The sequence below is a fragment of the Anguilla anguilla genome, chromosome 18 (genome assembly GCF_013347855.1).
Source record: "Anguilla anguilla isolate fAngAng1 chromosome 18, fAngAng1.pri, whole genome shotgun sequence".
NCBI classification, from domain to species: Eukaryota; Metazoa; Chordata; class Actinopteri; order Anguilliformes; family Anguillidae; genus Anguilla; species Anguilla anguilla.
Genome location: NC_049218.1, coordinates 19,467,602 through 19,490,972, shown reverse-complemented (window position 1 = coordinate 19,490,972; position 23,371 = coordinate 19,467,602). Strand labels below are relative to the sequence as shown.

The window sequence follows — 23,371 nt, the reverse complement described above, 5'->3', positions numbered from 1 at the left end:
TAATGTCAGAGTGAATCTAAAGGGGGTGGAAGAGAGAGAGAGAGCGAGAATAAAGTCATGTGTTACTTTTTTCTGTTACTTCCTTCCAGGCTGAGGCACCGGCGGAGGGTGGGAAGGACTGGGGCGAGCGAAGGGAGAGAGCGCCAGCGGTACGGGAGAAGTACCAGCCGCCCGCGAGAGAGACGGCGACATACACACAGTGCTTGAGAGAGAGGGAGCGAGTGAGAGAGAGAGAGGGAGAGCGCAAACCCTCCCCCCCGCCCACCGCCCCCTGCCCCCTGCCCCCGCCCCCCTCCTCACTCCCCAGGAGAGGAGACTGCCTTTTGGGACTGGCAGGCTCACCGTGGAGCCATCATGAGCGATGTCACTATCGTCAAAGAAGGGTGGGTGCAGAAAAGAGGTAAGCCTCCACCTCATGGGTTTATGTGTGAGTGTGTGTGTGTGTGTGTGTGTGTCTGTGTGTGTCTCTGTCTGTGTGAGTGTGTGGGTCTGTGTGTGTGTGGGTGTGTGATGTGAGTCTGTGTCTGTGTGTGTGTTTGTTTCTGTGTCAATGTGTCTGTGTCTCTTATTCCAGTCAGTTGCTCCCACACTCCTCTGATTTACCTGGCTGCCATACAGTGTTTTTGAATCCTGGGGTAAAAGAGGTGGAGCGTGTGGTTATTTCTGTTGCAGTGGTTTTCAGTTCAGGAGTTCATTTCTGGGTGCATTACTCTCGAGCATATCAGGGAAGCCTTTTTTATTGCATGTGCTTATTTCCAGCTCTTTTTTGGGGGGGTTAAGGTTAGGCTTCCTCTGTGGGTGCCCCTGCTGCGTCTGACTGTTAGTGCACTGCTGAGTCTCTCTCAGACAGACTGCAGAGACCTCTCCCCTCTCATCCCGCAGTTTCACACTCTGCTGCCCTGTCTGGCTCACAGCACTTCAGGCACTGTCCTGCTCCGCCATTCTACAGGCTCAAGTGCACACAGTGCAAGAGCTGGGTTTGGAAGCTCAGTGGGCGTTGGGTTAGGGTTAGGGTTAGGGTTAGGGTTATTCTGGCCCCCCAGGGCTATGATGAAGGGACAGCATCATAGGGAGATTGTCTTCAGAGCAGGTCCTGTCCTGCATGTGTGTTATACAGGCACTGTTTATCGTTTATCGTTTCTCTGTCCGTTAAAACTTTGCATGTGATCATGTGACACCAGTAAGTTTACCAGCATTGTGTTTTGCGTTTTGTATAAATATTAATCTTTTTGTATTTATGATCCCCTGGGAGGTTTAGTTCATCCAGTTTGTGCCGATTTAAAAGACAGTTTATAATGTTTTTAATGCGATTTATGGTTGACCGTGACATTTTCACGAGCTGTGTCTCTTCATATAAAATAGCTTGAGGTCAAATTTAATGTAGAATGAAAGCACAAAGATGGACCGGTCTCCTGGGTTCCTGCAGCTGCACGCATGGCCTCTGAATCCGATTTGCTGTTGAATGTGATGATGCTCTCGGTGTGTTTAAGGTGCTGCTCGGTGAGAGGGGGCGGTGATATGACTGGGGCGCGTGAGGGGTGCAGGAGTTGGGCGGGGCGTTTCAGAGCCGGAGATTCGGAGCCTAGTTCCCGCCGCTGCTCTGCGTCCGGCTCAGTTTGAAATTCCCTCCCGCCTCCTGAGAGGGCCACGCCCAGGCCGGAGGGCCGGGAAGACTTGGCCCCGGCCTGGGAAACAGACGTGGTTTTGTTGGGCTTGGGCTCCTTCCAAGATGACCCCATTCACCTCTCTCTTTCTGGCTCTCTCTCTCCCTCCATCCCTCCCTCCGTCCAGCGGGGTGGACACTGCAGCGCTGTTGTTCCTGCGGCCCAGCCTGACACAGGCTGTGTCTGCTCTGCCACTTTTAAACAGAGCTGTGCGATTCATGGGACAAAGCGGGGGGAGGTGACATCATTTCCTGTTTACGGCACTACATAATGTTTATGTGCTCAGGAGGGCCAGCCAGACTGAGTGTGACTCCAGGCACGTGGTTTCCCACACATACTCATACTCTCACACACACACACACACACACACACACTCATACTCACACATAGACACACGCACATACACAAAGACACACCCACACACACAGGTGCTGAATGAGGAAAGTTTTTTGGAGTTGGTTTTTGTTCTCGTTGACCATTTGTGTTGAGACCTTGACAGCAGCTTTTGCAGGCTAAGTTCCCCTTTCATTGTTTTAGAGAAGCCTTTTGGTGTCGGGAATGAGTTCATCAGTTCTTTAGCGTTAGTGAGTAAGACACTGGCACACAGTCTGCAGTTTCCAGTCAGGGTCTGGCGTACATTTGTTATCGTTATATCCTTGAGTCTGTTTGTTCATCAGTATCATTTCACTAGATCTCAAACTTTAATCTTTTGATATATATTTTCATCTCCTCGTTTGCTTGATATTTTCCTCTTATGTTTAAAGTAAGATTTCAGAGGCTAATATGAATTGACTGGTTAACCCTCCAGGTCTTGAGGTCTTCTTACATGAAGCGGTGGGACCTCTCAGCCAAATGTTACATTCATAATGTATTCAGTTACTTCCTGTGGTGGGTGTACACTTAAAATAATGCATCTGAATGACATAAGAGTTACATAACCCAAAACCAACAGGGATGTTACTTTTCCTACTCTGTAGTTATGTGTATTGTATAGGATGTAGATTCTCATAGTCATAGGACTCAGTGACTCCCCTCCAGCGGGGATCAGCGACTCCTCTCCTGTGGGGGTCAGTGACTCCTCTCCTGTGGGGGTCAGTGACTCCTCTCCTGTGGGGAGTCAGTGACTCCTCCTGTGGGGGTCAGTGACTCCTCTCCTGCTGGGATGGGGGACTCCCCCTGGGCTTCAGTCTCTCTGATGGAGAATATTGTAGTTGTGATCCTAGAAGGCTGTGGATTGTTGAGATCTTTAGCTATGTCTTGCTTTATCTCTTGCATCTCTCTCATGGTAACCTTCGGTCCAGCACTACAGCCTTCCCTTCAGGCACCCTGCCTAGGGAGAGACCATCATGGCTCACACAGGGGGTGTGTTCTGGGGAGAGGCCATCATGGCTCACACAGGGGGTGTGTTCTGGGGAGAGGCCATCATGGCTCACACGGGGGGGTGTGTTCTGGGGAGAGGCCATCATGGCTCACACAGGGGGTGTGTTCTGGGGAGAGGCCATCATGGCTCACACAGGGGGTGTGTTCTGGGGAGAGGCCATCATGGCTCACACGGGGGGGTGTGTTCTGGGGAGAGGCCATCATGGCTCACACAGGGGGTGTGTTCTGGGGAGAGGCCATCATGGCTCACACAGGGGGTGTATTCTGGGGAGAGACCATCTTAGCTCACACAGGGGGTGTGCTTTTGGGTACCACTACAAAGCTTCTGTGATTCTTGTTCTTGTTACTCAAAAACAGAAGTACCTGGTTGTGGATTGGCTGTGTGCTCTAATGACTGTATATTTGGGATTTTATTTGATACCGCGTTTAGTCTAGAACCGCTTGTGTACTGCAGGGCCACGATGGGTCTAGTCTGTGAAACCACCTCCATCATTACTTAACAAATGTGTCCAGTCCAGATTTTTCACAACTCTTTGAATATCGGTCAGCCTGACAGTGCTGACTGCCTCCATTTAGAGAGGAAGAGCAGCCTGAGTCTGCAGACTGCCTCCATTTAGAGAGGAAGAGCAGCCTGAGTCTGCAGACTGCCTCCATTTAGAGAGGAAGAGCAGCCTGAGTCTGCAGAAGCCTCCATTTAGAGAGGAAGAGCAGCCTGAGTGTGCAGACTGCCTCCATTTAGAGATGAAGAGCAGCCTGAGTGTGCAGACTGCCTCCATTTAGAGAGGAAGAGCAGCCTGAGTGTGCAGACTGCCTCCATTTAGAGAGGAAGAGCAGCCTGAGTGTGCAGACTGCCTCCATTTAGAGAGGAAGAGGAAGAGCCTGTGGCAGGCTGGCGGGGCGGGACAGTGCGGGACAGTCAGCTCCGCTCTAAAGTGCGGCTTTGTGGAGCAGAGCAGTCATGTGACCCTCTGCGTCCGTCTGCTCATCATGGCATCACGAGACAGCTGCAGCTGGAGGCCCTGACCCAGCGCTCTCTCCTTCCGCTCAGTGTGGGGATGTGCACCCCTGGGGCTTCTGTTCCCCACACGCATGTTTACTGTGCAGGATTCCTCTCGGGGGACGTAATGCTGAGACCGTGCGCCAGATGTGCTGGCCGGTCTCAGAAATGGGCCGATAATAGCTTAAACAAACTTAGCTGTAGCTGTGTCATAGCTGATATGATGATGCAAGATACATGCGCCAATGATTCTGCAATCTCAAAATATGCACTGTTCATTCCCATGTGAAGAAATGGTTTAATAAGCGTACTGGATATAAACTGTAATTATACTTCAAGTATTCTTAAGCATAAAAGAGTATGTATTGCTTTAAAAAAGTATTTGCCTCTTCCTGATTTTGTATGTTATTGCATGTTTGTCACACTGAATGGTTACAGATCTTTCGAGAAAATGTAATATTAGACAAAAATAAATAATTTCATTTATTTAATTTAAAAACTGATCAAACACCCTTCTCAACCTTGTGAAAAAGTAATTGCTCCATTAGTAAATCAATCAATCAACTAATTAGCTGAATCTAATTATCAATTAAATTAGGTTAAGTGAACACAGCCAACCTTGATTGCAACCAACCCTGTTGAATCTAAACCTCACTCTCATTCAACCTTACCATCAGAGTGCAGTAGTCACCTCAAAGTTTCTACAAGTGCACTATTCCACGATCAAAGGAAATTCCAGAAGAGATGAGAAAAAAGTTATTGAAATATTTCAGTCTGGAAAGGGTTACTGTACCAAGCCACATGGTACAAAGCCCAACTCCACCGAACCACAATGAAAGCCATCTCCAAATAGAGAACACTTGGAACAGTGGTGAATCTTCCCAGGAGTGGCTGGCCTGCAAAAATTTCTCTATGCCTTTTAGGATAATGTTTTATGGACAGATGAGTCGAAAGTGGAACTTTTTGGGCAACACGAGTCCCATTATGTCTGACTTAAATCAAATAGCCTACAGCATTAAGCACACAGTGCTCTCTGCTTAATAATAAAATAAGGAAGTTGAAATATTTTGTTAAACAAATAAAATTTGCATGTGCTCGTCTACTATTTGTAAATAGGGAAGTGTCAGTCAGTGTGGGCAGACAAACATTGCTTCTTGATATCGGCCCAGAATTTCCACATCGAGCACCCCCTACTGAGAACCATGCATTCTGTTTTTATTTCATCTCTGCCATCAACGACCTGTTCTAGCTCCTGCTCCACTGAGTAACACAGTCATGCAGCTGCTCTGGCCTCACCCCATGGAGTAACGCAATCATGCAGGCTTTCTAGCCCCGCCCCATAGAGTAATAGAATGATGCAGGCTTTCTAGCCCCGCCCCATGAAGTAGCGCAATCAGGCAGCCATTCTGGCCCCGCCCCACAGAGTTAAGAAATCATACTGCTGTTTTGGCCCCACCCCCACAGAGTTAAGCAATCATGCCACTGTCCTGGCCCCGTCCCATCGAGTGATATACATGGTTTGCTGTTCCAGCCCCGCCCCGTAGAGTGATGTAATTTGGTATCTCACTGGCCCTGCCCTACAGCCCTTGTGCATCCATTCACTCCTGAAGATGTCAGTGTGAGTGAGTGCGTGTGAGTGTGTGTGTGTCTGTTTGTGTGTGTGTGTGTGTGCGCGCGCATGTGTGTGTGTGTGTGTGCGCGCATGTGTGTGTGTGTTGGAGTGAATGGGTGTGGGTGTAAGTGTGCGTGTGCCCCTTTGACATGTGGGTGAGGTGGCGGGATGGGGCAATGGAAAGGGCACTGGAAGTGCTGCTCCCGTATGAATGGCCTCATTGAGGAGGACACGAGGGGAGCCTCTTGCACCCCATTCAGACGCTCCTCAGGGCTGTCTGTGGAACACTGACCACATTGAGGCCCTTACCACTGCTGGCCGAAGTGTGATCCGCACAGTGGTCCATGTCTAGAGCATGGACGGTTGAGGCCAGAGCAAGGAGGGGTGCAGCCAGAGCAAGGAGGGGTGCAGCCAGAGCAGGGAGGGGTGAGGCTAGAGCAGGGTGGGGTGCAACCAGAGCAGGGAGGGGTGTGATCAGAGCAGGGAGGGGTGTGATCAGATCAGGGAGGGGTGCAGCCAGAGCAGGGAGGGGTGAGGCTAGAGCAGGGTGGGATGCAACCAGAGCAGGGAGGGGTGTGATCAGAGCAGGGAGGGGTGCAGCCAGAGCAGGGGATGGGGTCAGAGCATGTTACCCCACCCCCTTGTCATGGTAGGGCTGTGTCCGAATTAGCCTCCTAACTACTGCGTCCTCAAATTATTTACCATCTTCTAAGCAAAAATATCTCTAAATATTTACCAACAATACTGTAGAAGTGGCCATGGATAGGAGTTTTCACTCATTCATACGCTATGTGGCAGAAGTGCTATCTCAGAGGCTACAGGCTGTAGGGTGTGTGTTTGTGTGTGTGCGCGCGCGCTTCTGTGTGTGCGTGCTTGTGAAAGTCCGCACGCTCACTGTGTCCTGTTACAATGGAATCCTGACGCTCCTTAATCCCATGTTATACCAGCCCTGCTCATAACTCAGTAATGAGCGGGAGCCATTAGCAGAATTGGTGAAGCTGGTCAGAGCTGGGCGGGTGTCAGCTGGAGGCTCAGAACCCAACTTATCAACATACCCACCAGCTTCCATATCTGCCACTGCCTGCTTTCCCTTCAGGCTTTATGAAACGTTCTGTGGATCTTTCTGCGAGACAGCGGCGAGTGAGTCTGTCTGAGGGTGTGGCGTTACTTCATTCATGCGGTGCTGCAGCCCTGCTTTGTTCCTCAGGCCGTGTCTGCTGGCCCCCTGGCCCTGACGTGGGGGTCCCGTTTCCCTGCATGTCTGAATCTGCGCTCAGATCACCCGTGATGCGCTCAGCGCAGCCCGTCCCGTGAGCACAGGGAGGTCAGGGAGGATGTAAGCGCTGTGGAGCTCACTTCAAATATCCTGCCATCTCTTCCCCCAGCTTCCCCCGATCCGCTCCCACTTCCTGTGTGAAAGCGCTCTTTTATGTATGAAAATAGCTCAGCCTCTCCAGCGGCCCTCAACTGCTGATCTCCAGCTGCAGGCCAGAGAACCTCGGCTCCCTGCTCCATCTGGAGAGAGCCAGACAAACGTGCCTGCACCAAGGGGGTATATACGTACATGAGAGAGGGTAAGATACAGGCAGGGGGGTATATACGTACATGAGAGAGGGTAAGATACAGGCAGGGGGGTATATACACACATGAGGGAGGGTCAGATACAGGCAGGGGGGTATATACACACATGAGGGAGGGTCAGATACAGGCAGGGGGGTATATACACACATGAGGGAGGGTAAGATACAGGCAGGGGGGTATATACACACATGAGGGAGGGTCAGATACAGGCAGGGGGGTATATACGCACATGAGGGAGGGTAAGATACAGGCAGGGGGGTATATACACACATGAGGGAGGGTAAGATACAGGCAGGGGGGTATATATGCACATGAGGGAGGGTAAGATACAGGCAGGGGGGTATATACGCACATGAGGGAGGGTAAGATACAGGCAGGGGGGTATATACGTACATGAGGGAGGGTAAGATACAGGCAGGGGGGTATATATGCACATGAGGGAGGGTAAGATACAGGCAGGGGGGTATATACACACATAAGGGGAGGTCAGGCACAGGCAGGGGCGTATGTATGTGCATGAGTACTGGTGTGCTGGTGTGTTAAAACTGTCTGAACAGCAGCTTTAGCTCCATGTTTTATTAATTCCCGTCTAGAGCATGATTAGAACTGGCAGTAATGACAGCACCTAGAGCCACGCTGATGTCATCAGTCAAACTTAAAAGTATCTCGTTTCTTGATGGGAAATGATTCTCTCCTCTGTAAACCCCAATGCATGCTGGGAACACATGCTTACGTAACTGGTATTGATTGGGTGTGCTTGCGTAACTGGTACCGAGTCAGTTGCTAAGGCACTGTGTGGTCCTTCTTGACTATTGCTTGTCTTGCTTGTAACAGCATTGCTTGTTGAAAAATAATTCACCTATTTACCTTATAATGATCAGTTAACATGAACTATCTGGGAATTCAGTTGGTCTTGAAGGTTTCCAGGCTAATGAAATATTTGAATTTGAACTTCAGGGATGTTTATTTGTATTTACCCAGCACAAACTACATCAGCAGTCTGCTGTGTAAAATCCTGGCATTCCAGGTACTTACCCTGAGCTTTATCTTGTCCACGAGCCATCTTGGATGTCTTTTGAGGTCTCGGGGAGTGTGTTTATGCGAGAGCACGTCTCCTTCATTCATAATTACTGCAGGAGAGAGAATGAGAGTACTCCACTCTGGGAGGGCTCTGTGGCCGGCTGTGGGTCACCCCAGGACACCAGTCTCTCTCCCTGCTCGCTCTCCTCGGCGGTCTCTGTGCTTCCAGGTTGTTCCGGCTGCCTCCTCACCCCGGGGACTTGTTTAAAATACTCAGCAGTGTGCTGGGGAGATGGAGGCTGATTTAAATGGGTTTTGACTGCACTGCATTTGCAGTGCTTCTAGTGACATATTAGCTCCTGATGAATGTTATCAGTGTATGCGTTCAGAGCTGTATTTGTTGTAGCTGTAGACATGCAAATAGCACCCAGAGAGCATGGCTCCCTTATGACCAGGCTTGCTGTTCTCTCTCTTCCTCTGGGCATTTGTTTCTCTGGTGCTGGGTCTCCCACCTTTAACCTCAGGCTGGGTAAAGGTGGAAAGCTGTTTGGCATTTGTAACTGGCTCATGTATATTTTGACCTGCTCTGTTCTGTGAGAGTAATAATGTACTGTGACTACAGAGCTGCTACGTGTGTGTGTGTGTGTGTGTGTGCTTGTAGGGTAACCTTCACCACCTAAAACTAGTTCACACTCTTATTGGCTGGGTGCTGTAAAGCCAAGGCTGATTCACGCTCTTATTGGCTGGGTGCTGTAAAGCCAAGGCTGATTCACACCCTTATTGGCTGGGTGCTGTAAAGCCAAGGCTGATTCACACCCTTATTGGCTGGGTGCTGTAAAGCCAAGGCTGATTCACACTCTTATTGGCTGGGTGCTGTAAAGCCAAGGCTGATTCACACTCTTATTGGCTGGGTGCTGTAAAGCCAAGGCTGATTCACACCCTTATTGGCTGGGTGCTGTAAAGCCAAGGCTGATTCACGCTCTTATTGGCTGGGTGCTGTAAAGCCAAGGCTGATTCACACCCTTATTGGCTGGGTGCTGTAAAGCCAAGGCTGATTCACACCCTTATTGGCTGGATGCTGTAAAGCCAAGGCTGATTCACGCTCTTATTGGCTGGGTGCTGTAAAGCCAAAGCTGATTCACACTCTTATTGGCTGGGTGCTGTAAAGCCAAGGCTGATTCACGCTCTTATTGGCTGGGTGCTGTAAAGCCAAGGCTGATTCACACTCTTATTGGCTGGGTGCTGTAAAGCCAAGGCTGATTCACACCCTTATTGGCTGGATGCTGTAAAGCCAAGGCTGATTCACACTCTCATTGGCTGGGTGCTGTAAAGCCAAGGCTGATTCACACCCTTATTGGCTGGATGCTGTAAAGCCAAGGCTGATTCACGCTCTTATTGGCTGGGTGCTGTAAAGCCAAGGCTGATTCACGCTCTTATTGGCTGGGTGCTGTAAAGCTGAGTTTGGTTCACACTCTTATTGGCTGGGTGCTGTAAAGCCAAGGCTGATTCACACCCTTATTGGCTGGATGCTGTAAAGCCAAGGCTGATTCACACTCTTATTGGCTGGGTGCTGTAAAGCTGTGGCTGATTCACGCTCTTATTGGCTGGGTGCTGTAAAGCCAAGGCTGATTCACGCTCTTATTGGCTGGGTGCTGTAAAGCCAAGGCTGATTCACGCTCTTATTGGCTGGGTGCTGTAAAGCTGAGTTTGATTCACACTCTTATTGGCTGGGTGCTGTAAAGCCAAAGCTGATTCACACTCTTATTGGCTGGGTGCTGTAAAGCTACGGCTGGTTCACGCTCTTATTGGCTGGGTGCTGTAAAGCTGAGTTTGATTCACGCTCTTATTGGCTGGGTGATCTGAAGTTAACTGCTGTGCCTGTACACACCTCACAGTGTTTACCTGCTGTATCTGAGTACACCTGACAATGGAGTTAATGTGCTTCTGCTCTTGGGTGTGAGATTGATTTTATGGTGTCAGCACCAACCCAAATATTAACCACTGGAGTAACAATTCAAACTGATTTTGCACCTGCAGCAATATGGGAAACCAACAACCTATGGACTAGTTGGTGAAATTTTATGAAAGAATAATGACAAATTTGGCTGTATGAATTTAACATTTAATGGAGCCAATTTCAGGTGAAATAGTGTAGTGATAAGTAGAATATTTTATTCAAACTGTGCTTAAGTAAAAGTACTGTCAAATGTTGTTCAGAAGCCAAAAGGAATCAGTAGCTAGTTAGGCTGTAATAGCTGTCTCATTAGCTGTTTGCAAGTGATTATTTAAAGATGTGCTGAAAGACAGTTCAAGCAGAAACTAATGGCTTGATGGAACAGGAAGTGCTGTGAGTCCAAAGATACTATCCATGTACAGACGTCCAATATGCCTTTCTGCATCAGGAAAGCCAAGGCAGAAATAGAATGAAATATTGTGAGGGAAAGGGCCATTTTTAAACTGTGTTTTCTTGAATAAACATTAATTTTGCAGTTTTACAATGGAGAAATTTTTTTGTGTTCATGCTTACATGCGTGCATGCTTGCATGTGTGCATGGGTATGTGTACGTGTATGCGTGTGTGCACGGGTGTGTCCATGGCCATGCGTGCATGTGTGTCGACATGGGCATGCATGTGTGCATGGGTATGTGTGCATCCGCATGTATGAGTGTGCTGATGTGTGTGAGCTTGCATGTGTGCATGGGTATGTGTACGTGTATGCGTGTGTGCACGGGTGTGTCCATGGACATGCGTGCAGGTGTGTGTGCATGGGCGTGTTTGGTTGGATGTGTGCATGGATGTGTTTGGTTGGATGTGTGCATGGATGTGTTTGGTTGGATGTGTGCATGGGCGTGCAGACTGGAGCTGTAGGACACTGTCACTGCTGTGAATCATCCCAGGGTCACTGAGTACAGAGGCAGCTGTGTGGGGGGGTGGATGCTGTGCCAGATCTTTGCTCAGACACCCGTCTGCACACTCCCTGTGTCTGTCTCCACTTCCTCTGCCCTTCAGAGCTTTCGCTCTCTCTCTCTCTCCCCCCTCCTCTCCCTCTCTCTCTGTATTGTGTACTCTGTTAGTGCACATTACTGTGCCACAGTGGGAAGATGGAGGGTGATGTGGTGGCTGAGTGCAGCGCTCACAGCGCAGCCCAGCGCAGCTTCTCCTCCCTGTCCGGCACACCTGAGCAGCAGCTTACTCTGTTCCCTGTGTGCAACCCCTCCCCTTCTCCCTGTGGGTGGGGCTATGGGCGGGGCCAGTGGCAGGCTGCTGGCTGGGCAGGGATGCAGACCATCGCCCTGTCAGTCTGGCTGGTCTCCGGGCCTGAGAGGTTAATGAGATCAGGAGCTCAGGCCCTGTAAGCACCTGAGAGAGTCTCAGATCCCCCCCACTGTCTGTCTTTATATCCCCCTCCTCCCCCCACCACCCATATCACATGGGCTGTGAGCCTCCCCCCTAGCGCACTTTTGTGTGATCTGAGCTCAGCTGGGACAGCACAGAACCTGCTGGTCTTTACTGTAATGTGCGCATTGGGCCTGCCCCTGCATGTCACACAGCGGCATGAGTGGGCTGAAGGCTCCGCCCCCCCGACTGCCCTGATTTTGGGGGCAGAGCTGGCCATGGGGGGGGGTTACCCTGGGAAGGGCACCGAGCAGGGCTGTGCCGAGGCCGTGACCATGACCGTGACCGTGACCGTGACCGTGACCGCTCACACAGGGCAGGGCTCGTGGGTTAAATCGCCCGTTAAGCTGTAACATGGAGACTCTTCCCACAATACCTCAGCCTTATAGCAGGGACCCAGGGCTCAGTGATCCTGGGCCAGGAAATGTGTTCAGTTGTGTCCATATTATGCTTTGTGTGCTGTTGTGCCAATCATTGATTTCTCTATTGATGTTCACAAAGTCTACCTTAGCTCTTTCTGTATGCTATGTAAGTATACGCAACGTCTAGGTTAGTTGTTTCTGTATGATATATCAGTGTACAGAAAGTTTAGATTGTTTTTTCCTGTGCACACGTATATGCTTGGCTTTACCTGGGGCTCAAAGGCACAAGTAACAGCTCAGTACTTAAGATGCAGTTCACTTGCTAAGGGCAATACAATGAATGGTGAGAATGGGCACGTTTTTTGTGTGCATGTATGTACGTACGTGTGTGGACAGCAGTGTGGCATTTAAGGGATAATGGGTAGGGAATGGGTAGGGTGTGCTTCGTGCCTGTGTGTGATGCCTTTGTGAGAACGATGGTTAGCATGTGGTGCTCTGCATGTGTGTCAGTGTGTGTGTTTGTGTGTGTGTGTGTGCTCCACTAGTAAATGGCAGACTATAACCTGTCCTGCAGTCTCTCTCTCCCCTGAGGGCCACAGTTCACCTTAGATGGCTTCCCATGGAAAAACCCTTTTCCTCTAATCCAGTGTCAACTGAGGTAAAGCTGAAGTGCAAGTGTCCATTAAGGCTCAGAGAGGAGAGGAGCACTTGCAGAGTTCCCTGGGGGAGCCTCGTGGAGCCCCAGTACCTGTGCTGTTTGAGTCTTAATTTGTGGGCCCAGAGAAGAAAGGAAATGCAGTGGTTTGAAATCTGGGATCAAATGCAGCCAGAGAATGCTTTCAGGAAACAGTAAACAGTGTCTGAGCGTCTCCAGGGTTCTGTGCCCATCGTGCATGCAGATGTTTTGGTGCTGTTCAGAGTATGGCTACATTCCTGCCTGCTAACTTTAAAGTGCTCCTCTGTCTCTCAGCCTGCTACTACTTTTGTAGTAAGGGTGATCTGGGACTTGGCATGCTGTTTACCCAGAGTGCATTGTCATCAAGCCGCAGGGCGACCTGCCCTTACCCAGAGTGCATTTCAGCTGGACTGCTGAGCTGATGTGTTGTTTGTGTTGAGAATGTTGTGGCTACAGTGCACTTACGTTGTAACTACTGGTTTTGCAGCGATTCTCCTCTGTTGTGTTTGTTTTTATTTCTGCATGTGTTTTTGAGTTTGCATAGTTTATGAACTCGCATTTCCCTTTATGTCTGTGCTTTCGCTTTTCATGCACAGTCGCTGTTGTGGGCCACCATAATGTCCTGAACCTTTAGGTCCATTTGGTTTCAAAAGCAACATGATGGCCATTTCTCCCAGGCGCAGAGGCTGACAGACGTATTGAATGTGTTGAATACTTCTCTATGCAGAATGAGGTTTCTGCAGGTCAGCTGTGCATTGGGAGTGTTACAGTAATGTGCAGTGAGAGTGTTGTAGTAATGCTGTAGCACTGCCAGTGTAATGCCCAACTTGTCTTACACATTGTTATTGAGAAGGTTTTTGCTGAAAACCATTTTAGATGTGAACCATATAAATCTACCTGACACTGTTTCCCCTCTCAGTGGCCTCTGTTAACCCCTGTACAAAAGTGGCCTGTCCGGCTCTTCCAATGTATATCGGCTGTATGACTGTTTATGGACTCTCTCACTACAAATGCATCAGTTTTCATGAAGTACGTCCTGTCTTGCTGGCTCACAGGGAAGTCTATAGTTTTTAGATTCATCCTTAAAGTGGTGCAGGCCATATGCAGTTGTCTGTAAGCATATAGGGTACTCAGGCTTGTTTGTGATGGGATGAATGGGTGTGGTGATTGATATCCGCACACGCCTGGAAGAGGAGGCGGGAGGATGATTGCCCTGAGCCAATGTTACGAGACGGTTCGGACGTGCGGTCTTTCCAACAGCTAACCTGGAGCCGCAGGAGCCTTAAAGCGGGCGGCCTGCGAGGCGGTGCTCTTCCCTCTGAGCCGAGCCAACCCCAGCGTGGCTCAGCGCCCGATTGGTCCTGAGATCAGCGCAGGAAATGGCCGCTGCTTCCTGGCTCAGCTCTGCAGGCGCAGGACAGTACCTGTGCCAGGTGGAGGGAGGGCGGGTGATTAAATACACTGCTGCAGGATGTGCTTCGAGATGTGGGAATATTTGTTATATCGAGTGTAAAACACCGAGACTGGGCTGAGCAGAGGTGAGCAGTCTTATGGGAATCGGAACAACTCGGTACTCCAGAGGCTGGCAAAAAACAAAGAAACAAAGCGAGCGACTGCAGAGAGTGACATGGGACAGAGAGGAGGGCTGGAATGTGATCCTGGCCAGGTCACTCACAGGCCCAAAGAGGGAGCGGTGGGAAGGAGACCCTGGTTCTGCTGGGGGGCTGACAGGGCTGTGCTGGGGGCGTGGCCTCCGTGGTGCTCCTGTACAGCGTGTGTGTGTGTGTGTGTGTGTGTGTGTGTGTGCAGGGTGAAGGCTCGCTCGCTGTGCCTACAGAGCGCTCCTCAGCTCAGATAACCCTCACTGTCCGCGCTCATGAAACATTCAGCGCTGCATCTCCGATAGAACAGGACATCACTCCGCACACGTTCCCCGGAAGTTTGTCTTTGACAAGTTTAAAAGACAGGAACGTTCCTTTTTGATATCATGGGGTTGCATGATTTCTCCTGATCCAGATTTTCTAAGGTTAACATGGGTAACTAGAGTGGTTGCAGACAGATGCCAACTTCCCTTTTTCTGCAGGTCACATGACCTTAGCACAGACATACAGAAACAAACAAACAGACAAGCATTCACGCATGCGTGTGCTCACTTATACCCACTGTATTTTTGGAGCCCCCATGGGGGGCAGGTGTGGGGGTGTGGGGGGCAGTGGGGGTGTGGGCACCAGTCAGCTCTGCAACTATTTCCTCTGACTTTTCCCCCAGAGAGCTGAAGTGCAGCACACAGGCCATCCGGTGGGGGCGGGGGGTGCTGGGAACGCAGCAGCTGCACAGCTGTGGTGCGGAGGAGGGGTGGGGCGTGAGGGGCGGGGCTCTGGGGGCGAGCAGTGTCCCAGGACCAGATGACGGCGGGAGCTCCTTCCTGCCAGCTGCCACGGGGCCCACAGTGTGCGCAGATGGCCCCCCAGGACAGGGACGGCTCAATAATAACGCACCGCGAACAAAGGCTGCCGCGCGGCGCGGATCAGGCGCGTATCCCCCGCCTGGCCGTCCGGCGGCTCATCCACACCTGCATGGCCCTGCGCGCTCCAGCACGTGTGTGTGGAGGCTGAGCTCTCACAAGAAGGGCTCACCAAAAAATATTATACTGTGGGGTACAAATGAGAGATGAACGAATCTCCTGTCTGTATTAAAACTGATAATGTTAGAGATGATTCAGTCAATCAAATTTCATTGATTGTTTGATGATTCAGGCACCTGCTTTCCTGGGTGTTCATTCTGGATTGCCTCTTTGGGGGGGGGGGGGCTTCTTTGACTCTCCTGTCACACCTGTTTAGAGAAACTAAAAAACCCCACTGGCTGTGAGACAGGAAGTGAAATACAGGGGGAAGCCCTTTAAGCAGGAAGTCAGGGCTTTGGTTTTGTCTAGACTGTGGTATGCCGCTGACAAATATGGTCTGTCCCGGTGGTTTCTCTTTTATAGCTGTTATCACATATACGCATCATATACCTGTACATAGAATATGGATATGGATACAGCCTGCAGCCTTAGCTGTGCCTGAGGAAGTGCGAGAGCCTGCTGAAATGCGATTGGTTCATTTTCTCGTTTTTCAGCCAGGGTCAGAAGGGTTTTTTTTTTTTTACATGCTCAAAAAATATAACCTTGGTTTTCCCCTGGTGTGTTTAAACCCCGGGCCCTGCTCATCAGAGCCGAACGAGCGGTCTGAGCGTGGGGGTCTGTGAGGGTGGGGTGTGGGGGGGTCTGTGAGGGCAGGGTGTGGGGGGGGTCTGTGAGCGCAGGGTGTGGCAGGGGTCTGTGAGCGCAGTGTGTGGCAGGGGTCTGTGAGCGCAGGGTGTGGTGGGGGTCTGTAAGGGCAGGGTGTGGGGGGGGTCTGTGAGCGTGGGGGTCTGTGAGCGCAGGGTGTGGCAGGGGTCTGTGAGCGCAGGGTGTGGCAGGGGTCTGTGAGCGCAGGGTGTGGCGGGGTCTGTGAGGGCAGGGTGTGGGGGGGTCTGTGAGGGTGGGGTGTGGGGGGGTCTGTGAGGGCGGGGTGTGGGGGGGTCTGTGAGGGCGGGGTGTGGCGGGTGGTGCAGGTGGTTCTCCCCCTCACGCGCGGGGCTGTGAGCAGAGCGGAGCGCTCGCTGTAAGGGCTGTCTCAGCGCTGGCTCCAGCGGGAGGATGTGTCTCTGAGTGCAGACGGCTCTGAAAGCGGCGCAGACAGTTTGTCGACCCCATGCTGACCCCGACGCTCCGGCGCGGGGCTGCTGATTGGTATTCTGAGCAGGCCCTGCACACAAGCTAAGCACTTCTACAGGGCCAGACAAAGCCTATAATTGTTTGGCCTAAAGCAGAAATCTTCCTTGTGTGTGCCCCCCCAACCCCCCTCTTTGTGTTTGGGGGAGAGGTCTGCCATTGGTATGCAAATGTGGAAATATATGGTGTCACTAACCAGATAAAACAATCATCCCTTTTATAAGCCTGTCATAGTTTCTGCTTTTGACTGAAATACAGTGGAAGGCAGTGGCTGCTGGATACTGCTGATAGTAATAGGAAGCAGTATGACCTACCCATACATCTTAACCCTAACATTACCCGTAATCCCTAACCCTACCCCCAAAACATACCACTAAACCCTTACCCCTAAGCCCTAATGCTACCCCCTAATCATACCCCCTAGCCCTAAAGCTATCCCCTAATCATATCCCCCGAAACCCTAACCCTACCATCTATACCCTTACCCATCTTCATAATCCCTAACTACCTCATAAACCCTAAACCCTAATGGGTGTTGTTCCTCTAATCCACTGTGAATGCTGATGTTAAATGTTTTGTATAATCAATGAATAAACTTGTTATAAAAACATATGAAGGGTGGAGTTGCATTTAATACATAATCACGGTATGTAGCATTTGATCTCACCCAAGTACCCCTTCTGATAAGAGCTGTTGTAAGCACTAGTGACAGGCCAGGTGATTAGATAATTGAAGCATGGTTTGGATATTCCACTAGACTAACTGATGTGTTTCTTTTTTCCTCTTTTTTCCTGGTGCTGTGCTGTGCTCCTTCTCCATGCTGCGGATCTGTGAGTGCAGGTGAGTCACAAGGATGATTTATTTCTGTTTATTTACTCATTTAAGCAATAAGCTCTGCCACATACCACACTGATGGATAGAAAAATGAATGGAATTGTCATGGAAACAGCCCTTTGGTTACTCCAAGGTCGTTCTGGCACTGGTGCTGTTTATAGGTGTTGTTAGGGGTGTTGTTAGGGGTGTCTCTGAATTATTGAAAGTCCTGGTTTCTGGCTGGCTTGTGGCTGCAGTTTTTTGCAGTGGATTTACAGTGTTGTGATGGACCAGGCCAAGCGTGAAGCATCGTTTGGAGCAGGTCAGTGCAGGGCACAGACTCCATACTGCCCCCTAATGGTTTCATTTCCTCCCTCTCAGAGCTGTGTTAGACCTGCCTGACACAGTGTGTGTGGGGGGAGGAGGGGGGGGGGTCTGTAAAACAAAGCACCTGTTTGTTGTGGGCCTTGGGGGTGCAGGTAACTGCTGTCACAGAAGCCCACAATGAGAAAGAGGGAGGGGCTTACCCGCCCCCCCCACATCCACAAAGATCAGTGCAAGGAGATGTGTAAGTTAGAACCACTGCAAAGCTCCTCTCTGTGTGTTGGGAATCGGCTGGCGTGTGTGGCACAGAGCTGCACTCTCTGTGTTGGGAATGGCTCGCTGTTCTGCTTAATTAGTGATTGCATGGTGGATGTGGGAGTGCGGTGGGCCCATACAGCGATGTGGTAACAGCTACAGGACCAACACCAGCAGCAGTGTCCCCCACAGTGAGAACGCCCCCCCCCCCACCCCCGCTGAATATGGTGGGAAGTATGGGGGTTGATTGACTGGAAAGGTTGTTAAGGTTAAGGGGGTGGAAAATTACCCGCAATTTTTGTGAATTGTTCTGTGGAAGCTGTGAGAGTTTGGGAAGCTAACAAACTTTTGTTTGTGTGATTTCTCAGGCTAGGAGCACCAGCATTAAAACCAGTTTCCTCTGGTTCCTTAATCATTGCCCCTCAGCCCGTCTGTCTTGTGGGCATGCCATTAGGATCACTTAACTGCTATGACATCTGTACCATAAGCATAATTTCTCAGAAGGCTTTAGCATAGCACACAGTACCTATTAAATCAGTCTCATTGTTGATCTCTTTGAGAACTGTCAGGGCGCGCTGACATTGGTGGGCTTCGCATGAGCAGGATGCCTCCACTGCAGTCAGCATTGGCTGTGCAGCTGACTCTCTCTGAGCTCAGCACAAATAGCATATTATCTGCATTCACTTCCAATATGCAGCTCCTGCAGCGAATGCTTTGCTTAGCCACAGCCCATTAATGATATTTAGCATAATTGGTGGTTCCTTGTTTATGAAATTAGGCTTACAAGGAGATAATTTGCAGAGATGTTACATGTGATTGAGTGTGTTAATTGCTTCTCCAACGTCGTGTATTTATTTTAGGTGTATGGCTTTGTCATTCAGAAATAGTGCTGAACGAGGGCTATGATTGATTGATTGAAAATCAGCATGCATGAAGCATTTCTATTAATGTCATTAATTCTGAGTAAATAGTTTCAAATTTCAATAAGCACTTGAAATAGCTTAGGAAATATAATTTCGTATCAGTAAAGTGGCCAAAGGCTTGACACGATTTAATACAAATATGTGCATGTTGTCTACTGCACAGAAAAACTCGTGGATGACAGATAAATATTTCAGTGAATTTTTATCTTTGTTCTGAGCAGCACCTCATGTCCCCTGGGTCATCATTAACGTGACCCTTGGCAGTGCTTTGTCATTCTGGTCTACATTATATATTTGAAATGGTGCATCTCCCGGGTTCTTCTGCAAAGCTCATCTCCAGGACTCTCTGTATCCTGTCAGGGTGCTTTAGAAACAGGCTTCCTCCAGTGTCACACAGTGGCCCTGCCTCATTATGGGTGGTTGTAATGTGGCAGTGGAACGGGCTGATGTGGGAGGAGTCCCACAGTGGCCACACCTCATTGTGGGCGGTTATAATGCGGCAGTGGAAGGAAGGGGCTGATGTGGGAGGAGTCACAGGTTGGCCATGCCTCTTTGTGGGCGGTAATAATGTGGCAGTGGAAGGGGCTGATGTGGGAGGAGTCACATGGTGGCCACGCCTCTTTGTGGGCGGTAATCATGTGGCAGTGGAAGGGGCTGATGTGGGAGGAGTCACATGGTGGCCACGCCTCTTTGTGGGTGGTAATAATGTGGCAGTTGAAAGGGCTGGTGTGGGAGGAGTCACACGGTGGCCACGCCTCTTTGTGGGCGATAATAATGTGGCGGTTGAAGGGGCTGATGTGGGAGGAGTCACACGGTGGCCACGCCTCTTTGTGGACGGTAATGTGGCAGTTGAAAGGGCTGATGTGGGAGGAGTCACACGGTGGCCACGCCTCTTTGTGGGCAGTAATGTGGCAGTTGAAAGGGCTGATGTGGGAGGAGTCACACGGTGGCCACGCCTCTTTGTGGGCGGCAATAATGTGGCAGTTGAAAGGGCTGATGTGGGAGGAGTCACCCGGTGGCCACGCCTCTTTGTGGGTGGTTATAATGTGGCAGTGGAAGGAAGGGGCTGATGTGGGAGGAGTCACACGGTGGCCACGCCTCTTTGTGGGCGGTAATAATGTGGCAGGGACTGGTGTCGGAGGAGTGAGACCACCGGAGCCAGGCTGCCGGTCAAGTGTGCCCCTCGGACGAGCGTGGCACCATCGCCTCTGGATGAATTGAAATTAAATGCTGGGTAGGACAGGTTTGGAGCACACTGTGGGGTATCTGAGCCCGTCCTGTCCCAATGAGGGTGAGACTGGGGAGAGGAGACTGTCATGGAAACAGCCCTTTTGCGAGTACACCTTCAGACAGTGTCTTAGGAATGCCACACTCCTTTCACAGTGCCAGATGAGCATGCTTCTCCTGGCGCGTGTTTCAGCTCTGGTGGTGCAGGTGTGGCTGTTTTAAGTGGCTTTCTGTGCCAAAGTTTGTGGGCATCTGTTCGGCAGTAATTTTGCTTTTTTGATGTTGACATCAAGCTGGGTGCGACAATTCTGCATTGTTTCGCAGAAAGCAGCAAACATGTGGTCTGCAGCGAAGGTCTCCGATTTCCTGCTGTGCATTGTGGGTAGACTTCTGTTTCACACACGGTTTATTTTCCAGTGTCAAGAGTGATTGACAAGAGTAGCAGAATGCATAAGAACCAGCTGTCCAACACTTGGGATTCCACCCCTGTAATACCCATCAGTTTTATTTTTTAGAGCTGAATTTTGTCTGCCCTCTTCCTAAAACGTAAGTGTTATAAGCACAAACACGGCAAAGTTTTTGCTGCTGTTAGGGTGTGTGTTTGGGAATGCTGTAGTTAGGTGTGTATTTGGGAATGCTGTAGTTATGTGTGTATTTGGGAATGTTCTAATTTGGCGTGTATTTGGGAATGCTGTAGTTAGGTGTGTGTTTGGGAAAACTGTGTTAAACATGCTACTGTGTGCACATCAACCTATGTTTTTATTTTACAAGTTACATTATTATTATTATTATTATTATTGGTGGAGGTGGTAGTAGTAGTTTTGTTGCTGGTAGCAGTAGTATTTCTAGTAATGTAATGCTTACTGCGCCTGTGATAACACACAAAAAGGTCCTTTCATAAAACATTTACAGAACAAAAGTGACTGAAGATTAATAATAAATTATCATTAAAACAAGATAAAATCTTTAACAAGATGTCAAATTTAAAAACTCATAAAAATGAAATTGTGCTGAAGAAGACTGTGATAACAAGATTGAATAATAAAATTGGGATTAAGGTTATTAATTTCCTTCCTGAAAATCACCCCTGGTAGAGTCTTGTCCTAATCATGTAAGTGATGGTTAGCATGGCTTTCAGAAGAGATAAATACTCACCATATGGTCTGCTTGCAGTGTCCAAGTTTTCTAATGAGCTGCATTAGTGGGGGGTTTAGTTTGGGGCAGAGCAGCCTTGCGCTAGCCAGCAGCTACAGTCTATATTGCTCAGTACCTCACTCAGTACAGCACTCCGCACAGCACTCAGTACATCACTCAGCACAGCACTCTGTACAGCACTCAGTACATCACTCAGTACAGCACTCTGTACAGCACTCAGCACAGCACTCAGTACAGCACCCTGTACAGCACTCAGTACAGCACTCAGTACAGCACTCCGCACAGCACTCAGTACATCACTCAGTACAGCACTCTGTACAGCACTCAGCACAGCACTCAGTACAGCACCCTGTACAGCACTCAGTACAGCACTCAGCACAGCACTCAGTACATCACTCAGTACAGCACTCTGTACAGCACTCAGCACAGCACTCAGTACAGCACCCTGTACAGCACTCAGTACAGCACTCAGCACAGCACTCAGCACAGCACTCAGTACAGCACTCAGTACAGCACTCAGTACAGCACTCAACACAGCACTCAGTACAGCACTCAGCACAGCACTCAGTACAGCACCCTGTACAGCACTCAGTACAGCACTCAGCACAGCACTCAGTACAGCACTCAACACAGCACTCAGTACAGCACTCAGCACAGCACTCAGTACAGCACTCAGTACAGCACTCTGTACAGCACTCAGTACAGCACTCAGCACAGCACTCAGTACAGCACTCAGTACATCACTCAGTACAGCACTCAGCACAGCACTCAGCACAGCACTCAGTACAGCACCCTGTACAGCACTCTGTACAGCAGTCAGTACAGCACTCAGTACATCACTCAGTACAGCACTCAGTACAGCACTCAGCACAGCACTCTGTACAGCACTCAGCACAGCACTCAGTACAGCACTCAGCACAGCACTCAGTACAGCACTCAGCACAGCACTCCGCACAGCACTCCGCACAGCACTCCGCACAGCACTCAGTACAGCACTCAGTACAGCACTCAGCACAGCAGTCAGTACATCACTCCGCACAGCACTCCGCACAGCACTCCGCACAGCACTCAGAACAGCACTCAGTACAGCGCTCAGAACAGTGCTCAGAACAGTGCTCAGTACAGCACTCAGCACAGCACTCCGCACAGCACTCAACACAGCGCACAGTACACCACTCAGTACAGCACTCAGCACGGTGAGGGACCGGGTTTCTTCAACCGCAGGACCCTACATGTCTCTGTGCTTTTAATACGGAGCAGCGGAAGGGAGGTGCAGCTCAATTCATGAGTTTGTGTTCTGTTTGATTTCCTCTGTCCTGGATTCAGCAGAGGGCGCTTAGATTTTAATGTGCATTTCATTAACTGCCAGACAATGTGATGTGCTTAATTGGCCAAAATGCACAATAGTTTTGTGGGGGGTGTGTGTTGGGCTGTGGGGGGTGGGGGGTGGGTTGTGGATGGGAAGGTGGTGGGGTGGGTTGTGGGGAGGTGTGGGATGGTTTGCGGGGATGTGGGGTGGGTTGTGTGGGGGGTGGGGGCTGTCCCACATTGTCCCCCAGACCAGCTGCCTCTCAGCGTCCCGGCCCACTCCCTGCTATGCTGAATAAATAATGAGCTGTCCTATAATAGCCATTCACAGCACCGCAGCTACTGAGCGCGCTCAGCTCTGCTATAATAGCCATTCACAGCCCCGCCGCTACTGAGCGCGCTCAGCTCTGCTATAATAGCCATTCACAGCACCGTAGCTACTGAGCGTGCTCAGCTCTGCTATAATAGCCATTCACAGCACCGCAGCTACTGAGCATGCTCAGCTCTGCTATAATAGCCATTCACAGCACCGCAGCTACTGAGCGCGCTCAGCTCTGCTATAATAGCCATTCACAGCACCGCAGCTACTGAGCGCGCTCAGCTCTGCTATAATAGCCATTCACAGCCCCGCCGCTACTGAGCGCGCTCAGCTCTGCTATAATAGCCATTCACAGCACCGCAGCTACTGAGCGCGCTCAGCTCTACTATAATAGCCATTCACAGCCCCGCCGCTACTGAGCGCGCTCAGCTCTGCTATAATAGCCATTCACAGCACCGCAGCTACTGAGCGCGCTCAGCTCTGCTATAATAGCCATTCACAGCCCTGCCGCTACTGAGCGCGCTCAGCTCTGCTATAATAGCCATTCACAGCACCGCAGCTACTGAGCGCGCTCAGCTCTACTATAATAGCCATTCGCAGCACCG

At 50.2% G+C, this 23,371-nt stretch overlaps 1 protein-coding gene across 1 annotated transcript in view; it reads left to right on the top strand.

Moving 5' to 3' along the window:
* The first annotated feature begins 279 nt into the window (after window positions 1-279).
* akt3a (v-akt murine thymoma viral oncogene homolog 3a) overlaps window positions 280-23,371 on the top strand; it is a 59,726-nt gene continuing 36,634 nt past the window's right edge. The window contains exon 1 of the mRNA XM_035399743.1: window positions 280-400. Coding sequence (XP_035255634.1) covers window positions 355-400 — 46 coding nt within the window. The 5' untranslated portion in view covers window positions 280-354. The remainder of the gene's footprint in view (window positions 401-23,371) is intronic.